General features: G+C 37.8%; 1 protein-coding gene across 1 annotated transcript in view; it reads right to left on the reverse strand.

Moving 5' to 3' along the window:
* MME (membrane metalloendopeptidase) overlaps positions 1-21,804 on the reverse strand; it is a 93,877-nt gene that overhangs the window by 38,060 nt on the left and 34,013 nt on the right. The window contains exons 8-15 of the mRNA XM_044915127.1: positions 13,339-13,473; positions 11,050-11,151; positions 9,098-9,234; positions 8,895-8,988; positions 7,607-7,735; positions 6,544-6,642; positions 4,084-4,164; positions 2,688-2,791 (exon numbers count right to left, since the gene is read on the reverse strand). Of these exons, the coding sequence (XP_044771062.1) occupies positions 2,688-2,791; positions 4,084-4,164; positions 6,544-6,642; positions 7,607-7,735; positions 8,895-8,988; positions 9,098-9,234; positions 11,050-11,151; positions 13,339-13,473 (881 nt within the window). The remainder of the gene's footprint in view (positions 1-2,687; positions 2,792-4,083; positions 4,165-6,543; positions 6,643-7,606; positions 7,736-8,894; positions 8,989-9,097; positions 9,235-11,049; positions 11,152-13,338; positions 13,474-21,804) is intronic.

The following is a 21,804-nucleotide window of genomic DNA, read 5'->3' on the forward strand; positions in this document are numbered from 1 at the left end:
ATAATAAATAAATTTTAAACCTAAATTGCCAAATTAAAGCTTCACCCTGTAAAAAAAATTTCACAAAATTAACAACGGACAGTATCATTAACAAAAAGGAGCTAACACTAACTCAGGGGTTCTCACCTGAAGTTGGGGGGGTGGTACTGAAAAAGATACCAGTGTCTGGGTCCCCATCCACAGGCAAGTACATCACAAGTGAAGGTGGTGAAGTTGAGGCCTCAGTACTATTTCTATTGCCCCCCAGGTGACTCTGATGTGCAGCCAGAGTTTAGAACCGTTGTACTCAGTACACAGGCAGAAGAGGGAGAAGAAAAAGAAACTAGGCTGGCATGGCACAGAAGACCTTAGAAGACATACTGCACTTGTGATTGACTATCAAGAACCTCATGGGAAGGTCCCAAAAGGTTCTAGTGAGCTATGCATGCTACCGATGAAACATTCATTAAAATATTGTAAGGGCACCTGGGTGGCTCACTTGGTTAAACATCTGCCTTAGGCTCAGGTCATGATCTCCAGGTCCTAGGATCAAGCCCCACATCGGGCTCCCTGCTCAGTGGGGAATCTGCTTCTCCCTCTCCCTCTCCTGCTCCCCCTGCTCGTGCTCTATCTCTCTCTCAAATAAATAAATAAAATCTTTAAAAAAATATTGTACACAGCTTTCACTTGTATTATTATAAGGGAAGAGGACTCAGGAGAAAATCAACACATATGATGAAAGGGAATGAAAAGTGCAAACTGTATTACAAAATGATTACAGAACTTTGGGCTGCATTAACTTCAAAAGAAAACATCAAGTAATAATTCAACAACTATTTTTAAAATTATGAAACAGTCTTCTGGTGTCATATGGGTGCAGGTTATATTAGCTATTTTCAGAAACACCACCTGACAATATTTCTCTGTAGATATTTTACACGGTACTGACAATTATGAATTGTGAGCATATGTATTTTTAAAGAAATGAAAATCTTCAGACTTGTAAGAAACTTCTCAGATTATAAATTTACCCACTGCATATTCTTTTTGGTGACTTTTTGTGGGTTTCTAGAAATAGGTTTTCACAACTGATTATAACACAAACCATATGCACCCATTCTTCTTCCTTCTTTGCTAGCTAGGGTACAACATTCTCCAGCCTTTGCAGCCCTGTTTCTAGCACCAGACAATACAACATTTGCTGCAGTATAAACCGTGAGGTGAGCAAAAGAAATCAGTCTCTCTTTCAGGGTACCTGACGGATTCAAATGTTCTATAGGGATTAAAATGTATTGGCATTGTCATTTAGGAATTTTGTCCAACCTGTACTTGGTTTAACTGGGAACAGAACAGCCTGCCATCAAACAGTCCACTATCACTTTATACCTTTCCTGACACAACATTTCCTTTCTGGTGGTAGAGTTTATTATATCATGTCTTTCTTACCCTCTGATCTTATAATATAATATAATATTACCAAGGTCCACCTTCGATTCTCCTAGTTCCCAGTGACACCTGGACTTAGTGTTCTAGAATAGTAGTTTAGTAAATGAATAAGTGAAAGAATAAATGAGCGCATGAGCGCATTGGTTTCAAGCACCTCACTGGCATTATTTTGTCTGTTACCATGCAAATCAAGGTAGTATGTTTATTTTTCATTTGCTTATTCATTCGTTCATTCATTCGGTTTTAACTGAAAAACCTTCTAGGTGTTCAGCACTGTGCTGAACAGTCAAAAGGAAGGATAGCCCCTGTTCTCCAGGAGTTAAGAGCCTAGCAAGAAAAAGTCAACATAAGCAGCTCTAGGGATCTAAGTGCACAAACGCACGTTGATAAATATATTAGCCACACCCATTTAGTTGAAAACTCAAGACTAAACTAATGTTAATGTTAATATGAAGTACGAATGCTACTAATAAGCAGAGAGGAAGAGCATTTGAAGGCGACTCCCATGATCTATTTGGCTGCCACAAGGTTGACGGTGTTACAAGGAGCAGTCTAGGAAGGGGATGGGGCTGTGGGATGACTGGCCCATGGAAAACAGGTGGGGCTGGGGGTGCAAGACCATTCTCAGTATTGCAGGTGCGGCCTCACAGAAGGCTTGCAGGAGCTCTGGGTTACTTAGGCTAAGGTGTTTTTTTTTTAAGATTTTATTTATTTGACACACAGAGAGAGATCGACAGCCAGAGAGGGAACACAAGCAGGGGGAGTGGGAGAGGGAGAAACAGGCTTCCCACCGAGCAGGGAGCCTGACGCAGAGCTCGACCCTAGGACCCAGGGATCATGACCTGAGCCGAAGGCAGATGCTTAATGACTGAGCCACCCAGGCACCCCAGGCTAGGGTGTTCTTGAGAAACTTGTCCACAAACAGGTAACAGTCTCACAGAAGGCTTGAAAGAGCTCTGGGTTACCTAGGCTAAGGGGTTCTTGAGAAACTTGTCCACAGAGTAGAGGAAATAGGCAGTAAATGAGAGGAAACCAAAGAAATGGGGGTAACCTGAGGACACCTTAATAAAAAAATTTTTAATTTTCTTAAATCTTTGACCCATTTCTACTATGATAGTCTTAGATGCTCTTGGAGGTACTCACTCCATTGACAGACATTGTACTTTTTAAACATTATTTTAAATCGACTTCTTTTTCTTAACCCAACTATGAGGGACAAAGCCCCTTTTCTGAATGAACATATAAGAAACGAATATACATACTCATCCTTGTCCACCTTTTCTCGGAGCTTCTTTAGCTGTTTATTTTGGCTGAACTTCAAGTTTTGAATTATGTTCTCAAAGTATTCATCTTCCTTGTAGTTCAACTATATTACATAAAAGATTTTGGGAAAATTAGGCAAAATTTTTGCTAAAAGCATAGGGGATATGTTCTTAAATTGTATCAGTTAATAAAGTTAACAGAGAGCATTAAAACTTACCAAAGAAGGATTTAATTCTCATTAGCCTAGTTCCATACTACATGTCACTGCTGCTTTAACTGAATCACTACTTTAGCCTATTCTTCTGTAACTAATCAAATGAAACCAAGTGTCAGACAAGCTTTCCTATATTGACATTAACCCTTACATGACAGATGAAACAAGAGTCCATTCTTAATTTAGCACTTACTCTGTACCGGGCACTGTTCTCAGCACTTCATATATTACATGTTTTTAATCCTTATAATATAATATAATCTTATGAAGATGGGCTGTTACCACCATTTTAAAGCTGAAGAAACCACGCAGACAATTAAGTCACTTGCCCAAGTTAGTGAGCGGTGAAGCTGGAATTTGAACCCAAGTACCTGTCTGTGAGTCTTTGCTCTTAGCCACTGGACTCCTGAGACAAGGGCCCCCGGGACTGACATGCTGCAGCCTGTTCATTTACAAGAAATAGTCAAGCTTTTCTACAAATTGGAAGAGAGGAGAGGACACTGTGGTTTGCAAACCCCCACGTGATGCTAGTAATCAATGGATTAGGAATCACTGTCATCCCCAGGTCTGGGCAAGGATCACCTTATTGTCACCAGAGTTTCAAAGTAGTTGCGGGGACCACAAGGTTAGCAACAGGACCCTCAGCTGGGTCTGAAATCAATAGCATAGTGACTTGAATCGATTCTGTTCTCTTTTCATTGTTTCATTACCAGAGGGGAATAAAATCGCTTCTGGTTTTCAAACAGTAGGTTTTTGTTTTGTTTTATTTTTTAAATACAGAGGCATGACCTGGTTTTTATCCAGTGGAGGAATAATTGGAAAGTGGAGGAAAACTGAAGACTTGACTTTTCAGGCCTGTACAAGGTGAGATAAGGAGCCTGAGGGCCGCCTGTTGCTCATCACTCTGATGTCTACCCCTTGATGCACTTTAAAGGACACCAGATTTTCCCACTACTGTTCAATGGACTATATGGAAACCAAAATAACAAAACCCAAATATGAACCAGGCCGGTGAAACAAAAGGCTAAAACTAAAGAGAAGTTTTGGCTTCAGTGTAAAAGGCTTTATATAACGAGATCTTTGGCTTTAGGCTACTTCACATAACTTCTGGCACCCCACAGCTAGAAATGACAATACCACCAGTCCCAGGTATCATTAGCACAGTCTTCATAGAGACTTACCTCGAGGTATTCATTATTCAGTTTATTATCATTTGAAATAATGTCATCAGGATAGCCAATTCTTTCTTTAATGGCTAAGGCCTAGGAAAATTAAAACATTGAATGTAAGGGCAATTACATAACTTCCAAATGCAAACATTATAATTTGCCATGACTAGCAATTGAATAACTTGATCCATATTGCTTACAAAAATAGTATTTGACAACACTTAAATAGAGATCTTTGAAATGGCTTCTCCCTAGGGTTCAAAATAAACAAAAAACAGCTCTGAAATTTTGCTTCTAATACCCTATTCTCATAGGCTCCAGCTTTCCCAAGAAAATCAAAATGAAAACTGACAAGTCATCGTTCCACATGTATTGTACTTCTATGAACTTTTTCTCTGAAAGGCTTTTTTCTTCAATTTTATAGGAGGGGTAATATTTAGAGCTTCCATTCTAGCAGCTTATAATAATTATCTTTCCACTTCACTGAGTTGGCTGAGAAAACAGATATGGGCTTCTAGGTTTAGTGCTAATATTCTTTCTGAATATTGAGTCCTGGAGTTTGTATGTTCTCTTTTGGTCCCCAAAGCCAATGTACCTACCTGCCCACAGTTAAATGAGTGGCATTATTTAAAAAAGTAGAGAACAGGATTTTCCTTGCTATACCAGCTCATATTGACCGCTTGCTTACTATCATTTCTAATTTTTATTTTTATTATTTTAGAATTGTTTACTTTTATTATTTCATTATTACTACTTGTTTCCTATTATGATCTCTATTTCTATTTTTTTATTTCTCTCATTTTTCTCAAAGATATTTGACTTTTGATTCTATCATATTACATTGTTCTTAAATAATTTAATTATGTTACAAATCTGTTTCATAAGCACAGGATTTCCGCAGCGGATCAGACAGGATATGTGTCAATAAGCCAGTTTGGCCCAAGTCTGTTTTCTTGTAGATTTCCACACCATTGCCCATTACAATAGCCTCCTCTTGAAGGTTTTTTATTTTCTAGAAGACACTTCCCCAAAGAGTGTCCTAAGAGGCACAGACTCTATAGAAATGGGTCTACATAAAAAGGATTTATTGTCCAATACTTTGGGTAAATACTGTGACAGAAACATTAAGCAGGCTTCTTTACTGCAGTCTAAAATGTAATGAGTATTAGATATGGTGCCTTAAGCTCATACCCTAGGAGCATGTAACCTAGGGTAAGGTGGGAGCAGGGAAGGCTTCCTACAGGAACCAGTTTCCTAAATTCTTTGAGCAAGGGACCCTTTTTTCATGGAACACTACTTATGGGTCCATTGGCTTGTGATACCACCTTGGGAAATGATGATCAAGCACAATCCAGTTGGCTACATCAAATAGAACCATGTCACAGATAGCTAGAAGAACATGAAAGGAATAAATCCAGCCTGAACTTCTGAGGACCTAGTCAGTGATGGAAAGATAGGTATATTGTAGTGCCTAAATTCTAGACCTAACCTAGCCACAGCTTTGGGATAGCTGAAAAAGATAGTCCTTTCACATGCTTTAATCCTGGAAAAGAACTAGACTACCACTTGGTTTTTGTATTATAATAGGTTCATAAAATCTTTCTGTTTCAGTTTGAAGAATGGTCTGTTCTTGCCACCTTGACTACAGTGGAATTATCAGATTGTATGTGAATACTACTCCCAAAGCATATACAATTTCCACTGGAAATGTTCCTTCTAGTTTTATATAGTTTTCAAGACAAATGATCATAGTGAGTTTAAACCTAAGATCTCCTTAGACATCTGACACCTTTGTTCTTAGGCAAGATATTAGAAGTCCCAATAACAGGTGCACAGAGTGGGGGTAGGTAGGAATAGTTATAAAAAGGCACCCTCAACATCTCTTTAACTGTAAATCACCATGTAATACTTAAGTAATACATCACCTTAACCTTTGCTTGACAGAAATTTAGTATTTTTCTCCCTGGGTCATATAAAAATTTAAATAAGGCATGTTTTAAAATTTGAGCTGGAAATCTGCGGTAAAAATTGAAAGGATATTTTTAGGCTTTGGTAGAGTCCTTTTGGATATGTTTTATAAAAAGAGGAAAAATATGAACCACTGATAGTATCTTTCAAATCTTTATTGTTCATATAGGATTTTCTTCTTATTTTCTGAAGAGTCCTTTAAAAAAAAAAAAAGGAAAATCGGGGATCTTTCAAAATTTTGAATTGAACATGGAGAGTAGGAGTTTTTATTATCTCTTTGTAAAGAGATAATAAAAGGTGAAAATCGTAGAAACAAATCTTTATTCATGAAAACTGTTCCTGGAAACATGACATCTTGAAGGAGATTGCTTTCATTTTATGCAATCCCTGAATTTTTTTTCTGAACTTCTTTTAAAAGTTGATCTTTTCTTGTAAAGAAATTGTTTAATAGTTAGCTCTGCCTTTATTTGTTTGTTTGTTTGTTTGTTTGTTTGTTTATTTTACCTTTTCCTCAGCTTTCTTTTTCGTTTCAGCATCCATCCAAGTGAGGTCATCTAAAGTCTGAATAAACACCTCACGGATTTGAGTAATCAAATCCTCAACCTAAAACCAAAGGAACAGAAGACAAATTTAGGAGATGAATTAATTTTTGGTAACACAGATTTTAAAAAATAGGGCTATAAGCTGTCTTTATAGGCACCCAGGACTCAATAATATGTTAATACATGCAAATTTATAGATAAACTGTGACATAAACAAATGGATATATGTGGATAATTATATTTTTAAAGGAATTTTGCTACCACCAACACTAATGATTAAATAGGTCTTATACATGCGTTAATTAAAAAATCATCTTTAGGGGCGCCTGGGTGGCTCAGTTGGTTAAGCGACTGCCTTCGGCTCAGGTCATGATCCTGGAGTCCCGGGATCGAGTCCCGCATCAGGCTCCCTGCTCGGCGGGGAGTCTGCTTCTCCCTCTGACCCTCCCCACTCTCATGTGCTCTCTTTCATTCTCTCTCTCTCAAATAAATAAATAAAATCTTTAAAAAAAAATCATCTTTAGAATGTAATAGTTTCCACGATTATAAAAGAATTCACATGAAATAGTAACTGTCATCACTGTTAGTAGTTCAATTAAGAAGTAGTATTTTAATTTCACTTTAAGTTCCATTGTCTTCATTTCAATAACAATGAAAAATGGAGTACATTTTTTAAATATTTCAAATAAACTCTGGTTTACTTTCAAAGTTTTTCAGAAAACACTGATTCTTGGTCAAATTGCTAACAGGAGACTTTACAAATGTCTCTATCATCAGAACACATGAGTGGATACTCTGAATACACTGCTTTTGGAAAATGGACAATTGGTTTTGGACTAGACAATCTTAAGATTAGAAACATAACCAGACCCTTGGGGGAAGGAGGGGGAGATTCACTGAGAAATAACAACAAATTATGATTCCAAGATTCTCTGCCAAATAATAAAACTAGCCAAATTATGAACTATTGTAATTGCTAATCGATGCAAACAACTACTGATATAGTATCATGCTGAAAACATTACCACATGTTTACTCTCTCCAGCAAATGCTGCTTCCACGTACAGCCTTCCCACAGCATTTTCCATATTTCCATTGACATAGTTTGCACAACGTCTCCATGTTGCTGTTTCTGATGTTGTGCCATAAAGGGCCTATGGGTAAGAGAAAGGAAAGGGCATCTAAACACAAGTAGATGGCCACAGCAAAGGAGAACACACATTCCACAGAACTCTGTTCTTTATGTCCCTTAAGTTCTTGCAAATGTTCATTGCTTCTCCTCACAAGGCATGTTGTCCTTGCCCGTGACAAAATGTAATCTAATTGGACAGTTTACTTATAAATAGTCTGAAAACAAGGTATATTTTCGGTAGCATGTCCCAATAGAACTTTAGGCTATTACAGGTGAATATCCTTCTAGACAGCTTCAGAAAACAACAACAACAAAATGCCCCCCCATCCAAAACCAAACAAAAAAATAATAGTTCCAACTGCATAAACATAAACATGAAGTAATGTTCAATTTATGTAACCGGGGAGAAATCTGGTATACAAGAAAACACATTCCTGTTTTTTAATGTTTTGGCTGAACTTTGAGTACTTAGAAGAACTGTACGTATATAAATTTAAGTACTAATGAGGGGATTAACTGAAATAAGGGAAATTGAGCAAGATACCATTTTTACATTCTTTAATTTTAAAAATTTGTCTACATTTTCTTTCAAAGGGTACATGCTAAGAATTTCAATTAAACAGTTATTTCCTTTCCATAACACCAACCAGTACATTTGCCAAAATGTCTCCTTCTTCTATCCCTCCTGCCCTCTCCCCTCACCACAGGACTATTGGATGATTGTTTAAATAGTGAAGGTACAGCCTAACAAAAGGCCTTATGGTTGTCCCCAGGTAGGTGTGCTCTCAGTGGATCGTCTATATCAATGCAGTCCATCTGGCTGTGTGTCTAGTGTGCTACAAGCACCTGGAAGTCAAGTTAATTGAGATATATACCCTCGCAATTACTTTCAACACAACAAAAAACCAAGCCAGTACTCTTTCACAAACTGCTCCAATAACCAAATGCATCTCCTCCCAGAGCAATTCAATCATGGTGCCAGAGTAGACAATCACAGGACGGCAAAGCCCATGAAAGCTGGCTTTCCTAGGCAACATAGCCTAAATATGGGCGAAATAACCAATACTTGGCATGTTGACTCTTGGCAAAGTTCACCACATTCTAGCACTGTACATGGCAAGCCTTCATAACCATGTATCTCTTTATGCGTTAAGTCTTAAGAAAAGAGATTTTTTCTTCACCTTGCGGAAAGCATTTCTGGACTCCTTGTAGGTTCGGCTGAGGCTGCTTACAAGATCCATTATGAACCGCCAGGACATTAAATTTTGAAGATCTCTGTATAAAAAAACCCACCACCCAGCAACAGAAAAGATGAGGCTGCAAAGCTTCTAAAGAGTGATATTAAATGTAAATTTTGAGGACATAGACACTCTGACATACCTACCTGGCAGAATATTTGGTAAGAGTGAGCTTAAGTTTGGTTAAATATTCTGGAGCATAAACAACCACATCTTCCTCATTTGGAATACTAATATTCACAGTTGACATGATTTCATTTGTGAAATTTGACCAGCTGAATGGCTGGAAAAAAGCAGGCAGAAAACATTCAGTAATTTTGGATTTCTCTTCTTGGTTCTAAGACTCAATTATGGTTATGGAGTCAGACATGGTTAGGGTGTCATTTGCATCACTATATAATTATCACGATGGTCAGTGTGACATTTGTTTGGAATTTCTCCTCCATTGTTCCAATCAGTTTTTGAATAAAAATTAGTTCTGTAGCATGATTATTCACATAGCAGCATTAAGCCAACCATTTAAGAGCAAAAGCAAAGCTTCTAAGGATAGAGGATATACAGCTAGAAATTTAGCTCAGTGTCATCCATCTTGGTCTAACTCACACACACAAAAAAGAAATCTAGCTTTAAAAATAAAACTTCCTTGGTTTATGCAAAAATTAAAATGGGTATAAAGTGTCTATCTTTTAAAAGTAGATATAACAGGGCGCCTGGGTGGCTCAGTTGGTTAAGCAACTGCCTTCGGCTCAGGTCATGATCCCAGGGTCCTGGGATCGAGTCCCACATCGGGCTCCCAGCTCAGCAGGAAGCCTGCTTCTCCCTCTCCCACTCCCCCTGCTTGTGTTCCTGCTCTCGCTGTCTCTGTCTCTGTCAAATAAATAAATAAAATCTTTAAAAAAAAAAAGTAGATATAACAATCCATTCAAACACCGTAATACACCTCAGTGGAGATCCTGCTATAAATGAAAGCATACTGTTGTCATAGGAGAGGTACAGTAATGTTATAGATACAACACGAATGGTCCAATGAAGCCAAACAACACATTTGAAACTATCAATATTGGGTCTATAGGCGTGCAATTTTTACATTTTGGAGCTGCTAAAAGATGAAATCTTATCTTTTATTCTCTAAAAGGGAATTGTGGTTATTCAACCACCAGTAGATATAAGAAAAAACCCATAGACATGGAGATTATGCAAATCTTGCAGCCATATTTCAGTGTTTGAGAAGTTTATACATTTGTAAGTATATAAATATACTGATCACTTATTAAGTATTAAGTGCTATATGCTTTTCTTGATTCTCTTTGGTAGTTTGGACCATTCTTTCAAAATGGATTTATGAAGCCCTTATTATATTAAACAGTTCTATGTGACAAATTCCGAACAATAGGTCATGCCTTTACAAAGCCCTTTTTTTTTTTTTAACTGTAATTAGGGCCAAAGAGAATTCTATCACTGAATGTGATAGTTTGTAGATTTTCCTATCTTGCTTCACTTCCCGATCATGTGCATCAACTAATACACGAGGATACATACATAGTCCCCAAAAGAGATTACTGCATCCTAGCTAATGAATTACTACTACTTATAATGGAATTTAGGAGACAAATTTTTCTTATTTCTTGTGTTCTATTTCTCCATCATGGCTCTGAACATCTCGATAGATGGCCTTGATGAGAATATGGCAAGTTCTATAAATAAATTATCCTTTTTAGGAGTTAAAAAGAAATCTAGTGATTTTATTATTTGACTGTCCAAATCCAGTGGCTATATAATGGTCTCTCAGAAGGATTTTCCATTTTAATGTTTTCCAAACCCTTTGCTACAACAGTTCCTAGTATCATTGCACAGCTGCTTTGAAAGGAGTTTTACCTTTGAAATTCACTTTAACTAAAGCAAATACAGTGATTTCACATAGGTCTGTGTTTTTTTTTCCAGTCTTATCATGAAGTCAAATGGTTGGTGTCATCTAAATTCATTTTGAAGTTCAATTTATTTCAATAAATAAGTAATCACTGAATTTTACCAAACTGTATTTCATTGGTATAATTTTAGAAACAGCACAATAACAGAGAACACGAAACTTGCTACTTACCTTCCCATCGATCTCTAGTGAAAAGTTATTTTGGATCTGGGCTAATGTCATTTTGTTGTAAAGAAGCATGGGGTCATTTCGATCTTCAGGTTTAGTTGTAGCCTATGGATTTAATTTTTGATCATTATTTTAGAACTAAGAATACTTCAGAAAAATGTAACTCTCTATGAGGGGAAAAAAAATATGGAATAGGCACAATATAATTTAAGTTCTGTTTTGTATACTTGTTTATGGTTAAAATAAATTCATATCAAAAAGAAAATTCAGGAGATTTTAAGTATATTCAGTAACAATCATCAAGATTTGGCTACTGTGTCAAGTATAAGATTCTTCAAAAATCTTCTTATGCTTTGACAACCGCTGAACCCCCTAGGCAGTGTCCACAGTCCTCTTTCCTTCTAAGGGTCATGGTCAGTTCAGTTGTTCTGTGATTGTTTTATATGATAACTTTCTCAAATACAGTCATCTGCAATGTATCTCTCAAATACTCGCTCCCACTTCCTCATTGCCACCATTCAGTATCCCAGTTAAAATCCAGACAAGAAAAAGAAAGAGCCACAATGACTTCTGCAAGAATTTAAAGCAAGAGAAAAAATTCCTAGTAAACAGCACAGTTAATCTGAGGAGAGTGCTAGTACCTTCTACTTTTGTGCTGTCCTCCTATCCTGCCTAACCAGTTTAGTATACTCTATACTCAACAGCATCCAGTTTTTTATTTATTTATTTATTTATTTATTTATTTATTTATTTATTTTTCACGGAATCAAAAAAGAAATGCAGTAACAACTCCCCAACTAGTGGCTGAAATAGGAAAAAGCAAGAGAGATGAAAGGTGGAAATTTAACATGGGAATTATTTCTCAGAGACAATGGCTCCAGTTTCCCCTTTAGGTCACTTATTTATTCACTATTTAAAAAATCATTTATTGAACATCTGAACGGGATAATAAGCTGGATAACGCCAGAGATTCACAGGTGATTCAAAGAAGACTAAGACCTTACCCCAGCCTGAGTCTAAGAGAGGAGAAAAAACATAGACACAAATCATTTTGAGGTAAGATACGATTATCAGAGAGCTAAGGCTGATCAAAGGAGAACATGGTCTGGGAAGGTGCAATGGCAGAAACCCAAGGCAATACACTGTTCTCCTCTAACAATTCCGTTTTCAGCACAGAACCACATGTAACCCATCCAACTGCCATTCATTCAGCTACAGCTCCAAGCAAAGTCTGGTTCTGATTGGCGATTTTGGGTGTCACGTAGCTCCAGGAAACCTAAAATTGCCCTCAAAGATCTTTAGTCTTCAAGATTCTGATGGCAGTGGCAAGCACCTGGGGATTCAGGAGCACAGACTGTTGTTTACAATGTCAGGGAGAGCCCTGTAGATTCTAGACTGAAACTGACAATGGGTTTAATCAGTAACCTTGATGCTGCTTAGACAGAGTTCACTCCTTGAGACTGCAGACTCTGTCAGAGGAATGTCAGACAAGAAAGTGCCAATTCAGACTCTAAGCGTTCATCTGAAACTAGAGGAAACTCAGGAAAACATCCTATGACTTTGCTGATCCCGTCAGATCCTCTGAGCCAGGCTGACAGTCGGAACTCGGTCACACTGAGCCGTCACGTGGCAATGTTCAGGGACTAATATTAAGCAGAGGGATAGTCAATCTCTGTGATCACCTTAAACTTAAAATAAAACAAAGTAAAACTACACACATCAAAACTAAAACAACTTTGCTCAATAGTTAGCAATCACATGTGCCCTGAGTCTCAAGGACATCTCAACAACTGTTTGACTGCAAATAGTTAGGCTTTTGGTATAATCCACTTATAATTGGTAATTAAGTGTATCTGCTTTAATATTTGTCAAACTTAGTTATGTCTCCTTGATGTCAGGAACCCAGTTTACTACAAAATTCTACAGTTTCAAAGGTCTTCTTAAAGTCAATGATTCATTACTGAGCGAGGCATTTTTACCAGTTGTTTAAAAAGTTGCACCTTTTACCTTTGTAATATGATAGAGGAGAAAGAAAGAAAAGAGTGATACACTGGGGCGCTTGGGTGGCTCAGTCAGTTGAGCATCTGCCTTCGGCTCAGGCCATGATCCCAGAGTCCTGGGATCCAGCCCCACGGGGTTCCTGGCTCAGCGGGGAGTCTGCTTCTCCCTCAGCCTCACCCCGCCTCCAGCTTGTGCACTCTCTCACTCACTCTCTCTCTCTCAAGTAAAAAATAAATTCTTAAAAAAAAAAGTGATAACATTATTCAATGAATTAGAGAAAATGTGTTTTACATTGGCAATTTCTTTTTCCAATTCCATAACTCTCTTCATTTCCAAAGAAAGTTGGTTTTCATCGATGGGCAGTCCTCTCTCCTTACGAATCAACCTGGCCACAGAAATCATAAAATCCACATATGCTGTACAAGCCTGGAAGAAAGAAATAGCAATGAATTGCTGGAGAACGTTCTAAATATTTATCATGGTAATTTAACTTAAAATTTATTTATTAATTTTTGGTAACACATAAAGCACAATAAAATAGAAGGCCTTTTCTAAATCCTGAAAGAAAGGCCCTGCACAAATCCTTAGAAAGTCATCAGGTGTTTGAATTAGAGCAGAACAAAAAAGTATCACTTTGAAAGTACTAAGTAATTTATAACCATTTGGTTTGGGAGCTCTGTAATTTTCCATTTTTAATCATTATTTTAAATTGCCTTGCTAAGAATACAGTTGCAAAAACACTTGATAAGCAATAACCTAGTATTTTTTCTTAAATATCATAAATTCCTTTCCCGAATTCCATTTCTCAAGTTTTCTCTGTTTATATATATATCTTATATATCTTTTTAAACTGTTCATGAAGAGATGGCCACAGACTCACATAATATCATCAGGACATCTTTACATCTCTTCTGGCCAAGCAGTTGTTTTTTGTTTGTTTGTGTTTGGGGTTGTTGTGGAATTTTTTGTTTTGTTTTGTTTTATTTTTTGTTTTTTCTGTAAATGAGAGTGTGTTCTCATGAGGTCCACAAACCTGGGGGTTTTAGTTAATTCTACAGCTGGCTCACGTTAATACGCTAATGTAAAATTTCTAGATTTGGATATTGGCTCTTTCCTAAGGACCTAAATTCTTTCCGTTTTATCTTCACATGCATTTTAACTTTGTGAGGTAAGCCATAAACTGGTTACATTATCAACCTTTTACAGAATATATAAGTGCCTTATTCAAATTCAGAGTGGCATCAACAGCAGGAAATTGAATACCACTTCCGTAAATCTCAACCATTGCTAATTATCCATCAGCAATTAAAATAAGTTATGGTCTCACCTTGTTAAAATTTACTCAAAATTCAAGTTCCCAGCACTAGCTTAATGACAGACAGACAACCATGATTGGGGAAATCATGCCACACAAGGGTGGGATTAATGGGCATTTCTATGCTTCTAATACTCATTCCCAGGGCAAATACGAAGGAAGGTTATATAGTGCTTAACACTTTGTAATTTCAAGAGGGTTTTATACCCCCTACTCATTCATTATCAGTGAAAGGGGCACACTTATATTCACTGTGAGTATGAAAGGTACATCTGAATTTACAGCAACTCATCAAGAGGATCAAACATAAAACTTACAGGGAAATAAATATTTTATCAAGCAAGATGTATAGGTATTATCAATTTGAAAATCAAGAGGACAGCTTAAGGTAAGGTTTAGATACTGGCATTCCATGACCTTCAGTAAATGCTAAGTAAACTGTTCCCCGGGGAGAGGGTTTCCCTTTTTACAGATACCCTGTAATGCTAGGGTATCTAGCAAACATCTCCATACATGGATCTGCTACTCAGTTGAACAAACTATTTTCAGCTGTGGGCCTGTATTAAAACCTAATCACTAAGGTAACAGGGATAAAAGGATGTTTGTATGTGTATTCTCACCAAGTCCACTCTTTTCCTATTAAAAGGCAATCAGAATTCTTGTTTCACTTGGAAGTAAACAAATACGTCTGAATTCATATCTCACAGGACCAACTATTCCAAACTATAAGCATGCAGTGTTTTGAATTAACTGTATTTCAAATAATATGAATTCATCTGCATTCAGCAGGGAATTACTACTATGAAGGGAACGGTAATTTGAATTTTCCAATATCAGCCTGCTCAGATTTTTGTTTTTTTATTCTGTGGGACGCTTTTTTTGTTAATGAGGTAAGAAAGCAATAACAAGAATGCTCTCCTGCACTTCCTTGACTCTGCAAACTGGTCCTACTCCAGTATCTTTATCTTTACAGATGCATTTAAAGACTATAGAGCTTGGCAAAAGGCAAGCACAAGAACTTTGGATGGTGCTTCTAGTCTGCCAAGCAGGTGAAGTTTCCCAGAAAACTGGAAGCATAGGATATCAGCAGCGTCTGGGATGCTGGACTCTTTAATACAGCTACATGGAATACGTTACTTCCTCTAATGAGCTCCATTACCTGGCAACTATTCCAATGTGACTGATTAAAACATGTGTCTTAGTATCTTGATTATCTTTCCTGGCTTCCAAATTTATCTAGTAGCTGTCAGAACCCAGGCTTACTCCTGCTGTTAAATCCTTTTTACAAGATATGATTCTCTACCCTGAGGTTTTAATTTTCTTCCTTAAGATATTTTGTAGATATGTAATATGCCAAATGATAGTAATTGTCATGATTTGGGGAGAAAGTAATCAACATATATTTTAGCATTTAAATAGTAGGTTGGCTAGGATATTTTTAAAATTGAAATTTAATTTTTCTATTTTGTCACTGAGAGAGCAATTAGTTACCAGGACAAGGTCAGAGCCAACTATCTTGACAATCATTAGGTAGTTTTTGTTGAAGCCTTCATATGGCAAATCCTTTATGTGAAAAAGAATCCACCTAAATACCTACATAGCCCTTCTTTTAAAAATAAGACATTGTAAATCCCAACTCCTGCAATAGCAGGTTCAAAGATGATCATTGGTTTTACATGGTTTTATGGTAAAATCCATAATAGCAGTTTTGTGAGTTTTTAAATTACACACTATCAACGAGATGATATTTACTAACACCCAAGACCGTGAATTGTCACTCTAAGTAGAACAATCTTCATTTTGCAGGACCAAGCAATGGTATTTATAAATTGGCTCTGTTCAGAAATTGGGCTTCTCCTGCTTAGAAAAAAGCTGGTATTCGTTGGTTGCCAAAGAGAAAGACAGCAATGACATTTGACTATTGTCCTTTAAACTTTAGTATCTTTGTCTATGAATAACAGCAAGACCCAGGGATGAACAGATAGCTTTCCAGTTAGATTGGCTGATATTTGGGTACTTTGGTATGACAACCACCTAAGGATCAGGAGTTTCACTTCCAAAGATTCTGTTCTGGGACACCTAGCTCTTACCAATTTTCTGCCTTCCCTTTCTAGGGAAGGCATATGGAGCATGAAGTGACTGAAAAGTCACAGAACTGTGCTCTTCTTAGCTACCGATGCCCGGGGATTTTTAATAATGTTACACAGAAAGTTTCCTCAAGGAACACACAGGGGACATCAAGCAGGAAAGATAGGTTTCCCATCAAAAAGATCCCCCTCCCCCCCGCAGTTTAAACATCACTGTCAGGGAGCATGCAGCTGCCAGCACATGGAGACTTGCTTCCCAAAAAGGGATGGCAGTTATCAGAATCACACAGCCATTCCTGGGGACCAGAATACAGAAAGAACCCCTGATCTGAGCAGGAGAAACACAGGAACAAGAGGATCCACTGTGGACCAGCATTGGGACTCTTTGGAGCTTTCATCAGATTATTAATGAGGAGAACCTTATTGTGTAACTTCTAAGGTTTATTGCACATTTTGGGGAAGACGCATGTAGTTCCTTTTATAAGCCAGATTCAATCCATCTCAAAAAATTCTCTTGTCAATGTCACACAGCCCAAACGAGTCTTGTCATATTCACTAGGTCTCAAGTTTAAAAGCTCCTTTATGTCTCAGCTTCCTGTGGCAATGATGAAGTAGTGGGCATTCTCTGAGGAGGGGTGCCCTGACTCAGAGATGCTGGGAATCAGGAATTATTGTCTTTCCTCACTCAAATCTGGGATAGAAATCCTTTCCATGCACTCGTGTAACATCTCATCTCTACTGTTGTTCCAGGTAGCTATTGCAGAAAAATGAAATCACTCCAAAACTCAGTGACTTAAAACAAAAATACTTTTTTCTAAACACAATCATTATGAAAAATTAATGAGTATGAACTTATAATTTAATAAATTATATTAAAATATAAAAAAATAAAAGCTCCTTTATGTTTTGTTAAATACAGATACCTGGGCTGGCTAAAACCTCTTATTAGTCACCTGGTGCCCAGAGGGGACAAAATGAGGTCAGCAGGTTCCTTTGTAGGATCTGTGCTATCAAGTCAGCCAAGGAGCAGCCAGAGTGATCTTTTTAAAAACCAAATCAAATTACATCGAAATTATCCACCCACCCCTATCCCTAGTCACTCACCTTATATCATATCACCTTGTTTTGTTTCCTTTATAACACTACTGTCTGCATTCATCTTATTTCCTTAAATTATTTACTTGTTTCTTTGTTTTCTATCTCCTCCCATCAGAACATGAGTTCCAGGTGAACAAGGACTTTTTTTCTGTCTTGTTTCCTCAGTATCTCTACTGCCTAGAAAACTATCTGTCACATAGTAGAAGCTCAATAAATACCTACTGATTAAAAAAATGAAGTTAAATTTTAAGTATATTAAGAAGTAAGTTTCCCTCACTTCCTGTGACATCAGATTCTCAGTCCAAGTCTGGAACAGTTTCTCTCAGCTTGTATTTTGGATAAGTGGGCAAACAAAATCCTCTCTAGGTTTAACACAGTTCCAGCTTGCACCTGCTCATCTAAAGGACTGCAAAGCTCAGCCTGTGCTCCTTCCTTCTTTCCTGCTCTGCATTTTCTCTTATTCAGACATGCAGACTCTGGATCATCTCTTTCTGGCTTCCAACCATCCTGGCCATGTTCCAAGTCCTCTATCCTTAACCCTCAAACACCTCCATTTTTTATAAACCCCCAGTTTTTCCAAGAGGATTCAATTTCTTCCTGACTCTGAACTCCTTCTTCCCTGCCATGCCTCATAACGCTATCTCCTATAGTTCTCATTTCCCATTCCTGTCCCACCTCCTTGGGCTCTCATCCACTAGACCCAGTGGTTCCCTCACTTTTCTTTTAGCCCTGAAATGCTCTGTTCAAATAATTATCTTGTTCGTGTACAAGCAAGTAACATAAATCATGATGGATTGTCTTGGAGTATGTAGACGTAAAGGTGTGGCTCCACGGAGCCCTGCCATTGACACGCAGAGGTCTTAAGTTTGGAAACTGATACTCTGGCTGATTCTACCCTCTCAGGCAAACACAGAGCATATACATATCTATAACCCGGTTACGCTCAAATATTTAGGGTTGCTAACCTACAGATTTCTTTACAAAAGAGGACAAGGTAAGAATTAATCTAGATAATCTAAAGAGAGAAAGAAAGGGAAGCTTTGAAAACAATTCCAATTTATCTCCAAATACAGAGTTCAGAGACTCTTCTGAAAGTAAGTGATTCCTTAAGAAAATTCAGGTTGTCATTTCTTTCAGTGAATCAATCAATATACAAGAGCTTCCTCACATAAGGCTGGGTGCATTGAAAAATTCCGTGGATGGGATGATTATTTTTTACGGGTAGTGTGTATCTTTCATATTGTTTTCCTTGCATGAAATTTATACCCTTGGAAGGGATCGAATTGTTTCAAATCTCACTACTTCTGTCCTTTGACGTAGTAGCGTGTCATTCAAGTTAATCAGAGTAGATTTCTATTGTTTACAATTAATGTTCTTAACTGACACCTGGATCTTTTAATCTGTGAGTTTAAGCAAGTCATTTTACTTCTTTGGGTCTCTGTTTCCTCATTTGTAAGGTAAGGGTTTGGATCAAATCCTCTAATGTCCCATTTAGCTCTTTAAGTCTGTGCATGAGTAACCCTAATTATTAAGAAAATATAGGATCCTGGGGTGCCTGGGTGGTGCAGTCGGTTAAGCATCTGACTCTTGGTTTCGGCTCAGGTCATGATCTCGGGGTCATGAGATCGAGCTCTGTGTCAAGCTCTGTGCTCAGTGTAGTCTGCTTGAGTTTCTCTCTCCCTCTGTTCCTCCCCACTGCTTTCTCTTTCTTTCTCTCGCAAATAAATAAATAAATCTAAAAAAAAAAAAAAAAAGAAAACACACAATCCTGTCATGTAAAAAAAATATAAGAATATATATCTCTGGTTTCTATTGCCCTAGAGCATGTTCCCTCTTTAAGTGAGAGGAAAAGTACAGAAAATGAAAAGGAAAAGAAGTGTTTCAGTTTAGAACAATAACCAGAGAAATACAACATGCATTTTTCAAAATATAACATTTAAAACTGCCAGAATAAAAGCACATAATAAGTTTGAAAGGCAGGAAGGTCTTTTAACAAGAGAAAAACAGGTTTTGTCTTTGAGGAAGAAGGTGAGAAATAGTTCTTGGAAAAAAATGCATCATCTATTTTCATTACTTAGTTATCTAACAGCACAAGGCATTTTACTGTTTTGAATGCCACATAATTATCACAACACAAAAATTCCATTTGGAGGGTATCAAAAGCAAAAAAAAAAAAAACCTAACAAAAAAACCAAAAAACAAAACCCACGCTTCCATGAAGCAGAATGGGCTTAGGAGGTCAAGGAGGACCTGGGGAAATGGGCTTAGGTAATGATTTGATCAACATCTATGATTAGGGTCCTTTTGATCAGAGAGGGTGTGACCCTCCCCCATCCCCAGCCCCTGAAGCATATCTGCAGAACCAGACTCCGCAGTAGAGTTTGAAAATCACTGGCTAGTGTGACAGGCAAAGAAGCCAGGCTTCTCTAGTCAAAGATGGAACACCTTTCGTGGTAAAAAGTTGGTGACCTCACGTTAATCCTCAAAACTTCTCTTGGTTATTTCCAATAAAATAATGTGGAATGCAAAAGTATGGGACCCACTGAATGTGTGAATACATCTCAGGCAAACTGAATGTAGCAGAGAAAGAACTGGAGATTAAAAAGAGGAAAAGGGAGGCACATTTTGTGAGATGTGTGTAAGATGCTTAGGAAATACAGCCTGTCAGCTACTGAGGTTCTAGATCTCACACTTGCCCCAACATCAAGATGAGGAACTAGGAAGGACCTCGAAGGATTGGGTGCTTCTACCTTCCCTTTTCTTTCCTCTCTTCTCTGCCATCTTCCCCTTCAACTATTCATCCACTGATTTATCCCCTGATTCATTTAGTATTCATCTGATAATTCATAAGGGTCAGAATCTGACCTGGATACTGGAAATAAAGCAAAGAATCAGTGAGACATGCCATTGTTCTCACTAATTTTACAGTTTCCTGGGGGGGGGGGGGGGGGGAATGACCTTAAATAAAAAAGTATCCAGAAACCCATGTAATATGGGAACATAAAGGTATCTTCATCTAGTTAAAAGTTCCAGGGAAGGCCGTCATGAGGAAGTACAATTTAAATGTCAATTTAAAAGGTGAGGAGAAAGGAAGGGAGCTGGGCAGGCGGCAGGTGTGTATGGAATGTTCCAGACAAAGGGAACAGCATATATAAAAGCCTATAAGGGAGAAAAATCAATGCAGACCAGTCATACACAGATACAATGATATTAAGACTTCTTCCAGCTTTATGACTTTCCCACTAGCTGTCATTTCGTTAGTTTATCCTTTTCACCATTTTTTTTCATGAAGCAATACAACGCTGAGGAAAAAGTATTTAAGGGGGTTAACTTTTTTCAGAGATAGCAAGGTAGTGGGAAAACTAGAACTTTTACCTGATAGCTGGCTAGGGATGCAGAAGAGAAACTAAGTGAGGGATTACAGGTGGAAGTGCCCATCATCGAAGGGCACCTAACTTGAACCGATGATTTCCAAGCTGTAAATGCCAGTGCTGCTGGGTTTTATCTATCACTTGCTCATTTAAAGAACCCTACTAGTATAAATTAGTATTCTTACGAAGTTGGAATGATGGAATGGAAGGAGCGATGGACAGGGACAAAAGTTCTAGCTCTGGTTCTACTATTGCTTTTCTGAGTGTTCTAGGGCAAACCTCAGAGCCTCAGATTTCTCTCCCATGAACTTTATAAATATATTACTCATTCCAGATTTGATCACCAATGTGTCGTTTGACTATAAATATAGCATTTCCCAGACCAGGAGATGCAAACTGTGGCAGGACTGCTGAATGCCTTTAGTGTCCAAGATCCCCTTCTTCCTTTTAGTAACAGAACTTTCCTCCCCGTCAACCAAATTTTAAAGAGGCACATACGTGACCACCGAGCTGAAGGCTACATTTTCCAGCCTCCTCAATACTTAGTTGTAGCCACATGACAACGTGCTAAGCAATGGAATGCATGCAACTTCTGCATCCCCACTTACATAGAGAGAAATCTCTTCTTTTTCCTGTGGCATGAAATGTGAACAGAGCATTGGTGAACCAAACCTGCCCAAACAGACTAATAACAAACATGAGAAGAGGTTGATGTTCAAGCAATAAGGTGGTCAAGGAAGCTTCCTTCCTCACCTGGACTGCCTGCCTCCTTCTGTACTATCACGGGAGATAGAAATAAGCTTCTCTCTGGTTGGAGCTTCACTATTTTTAGGTCTTTCTGTTACTGTAGCTTCACCAGGATCCAACTAACTTACAAACTCAGGGG

The sequence above is a fragment of the Neomonachus schauinslandi genome, chromosome 1 (assembly GCF_002201575.2).
Source record: "Neomonachus schauinslandi chromosome 1, ASM220157v2, whole genome shotgun sequence".
Taxonomy (NCBI): Eukaryota; Metazoa; Chordata; class Mammalia; order Carnivora; family Phocidae; genus Neomonachus; species Neomonachus schauinslandi.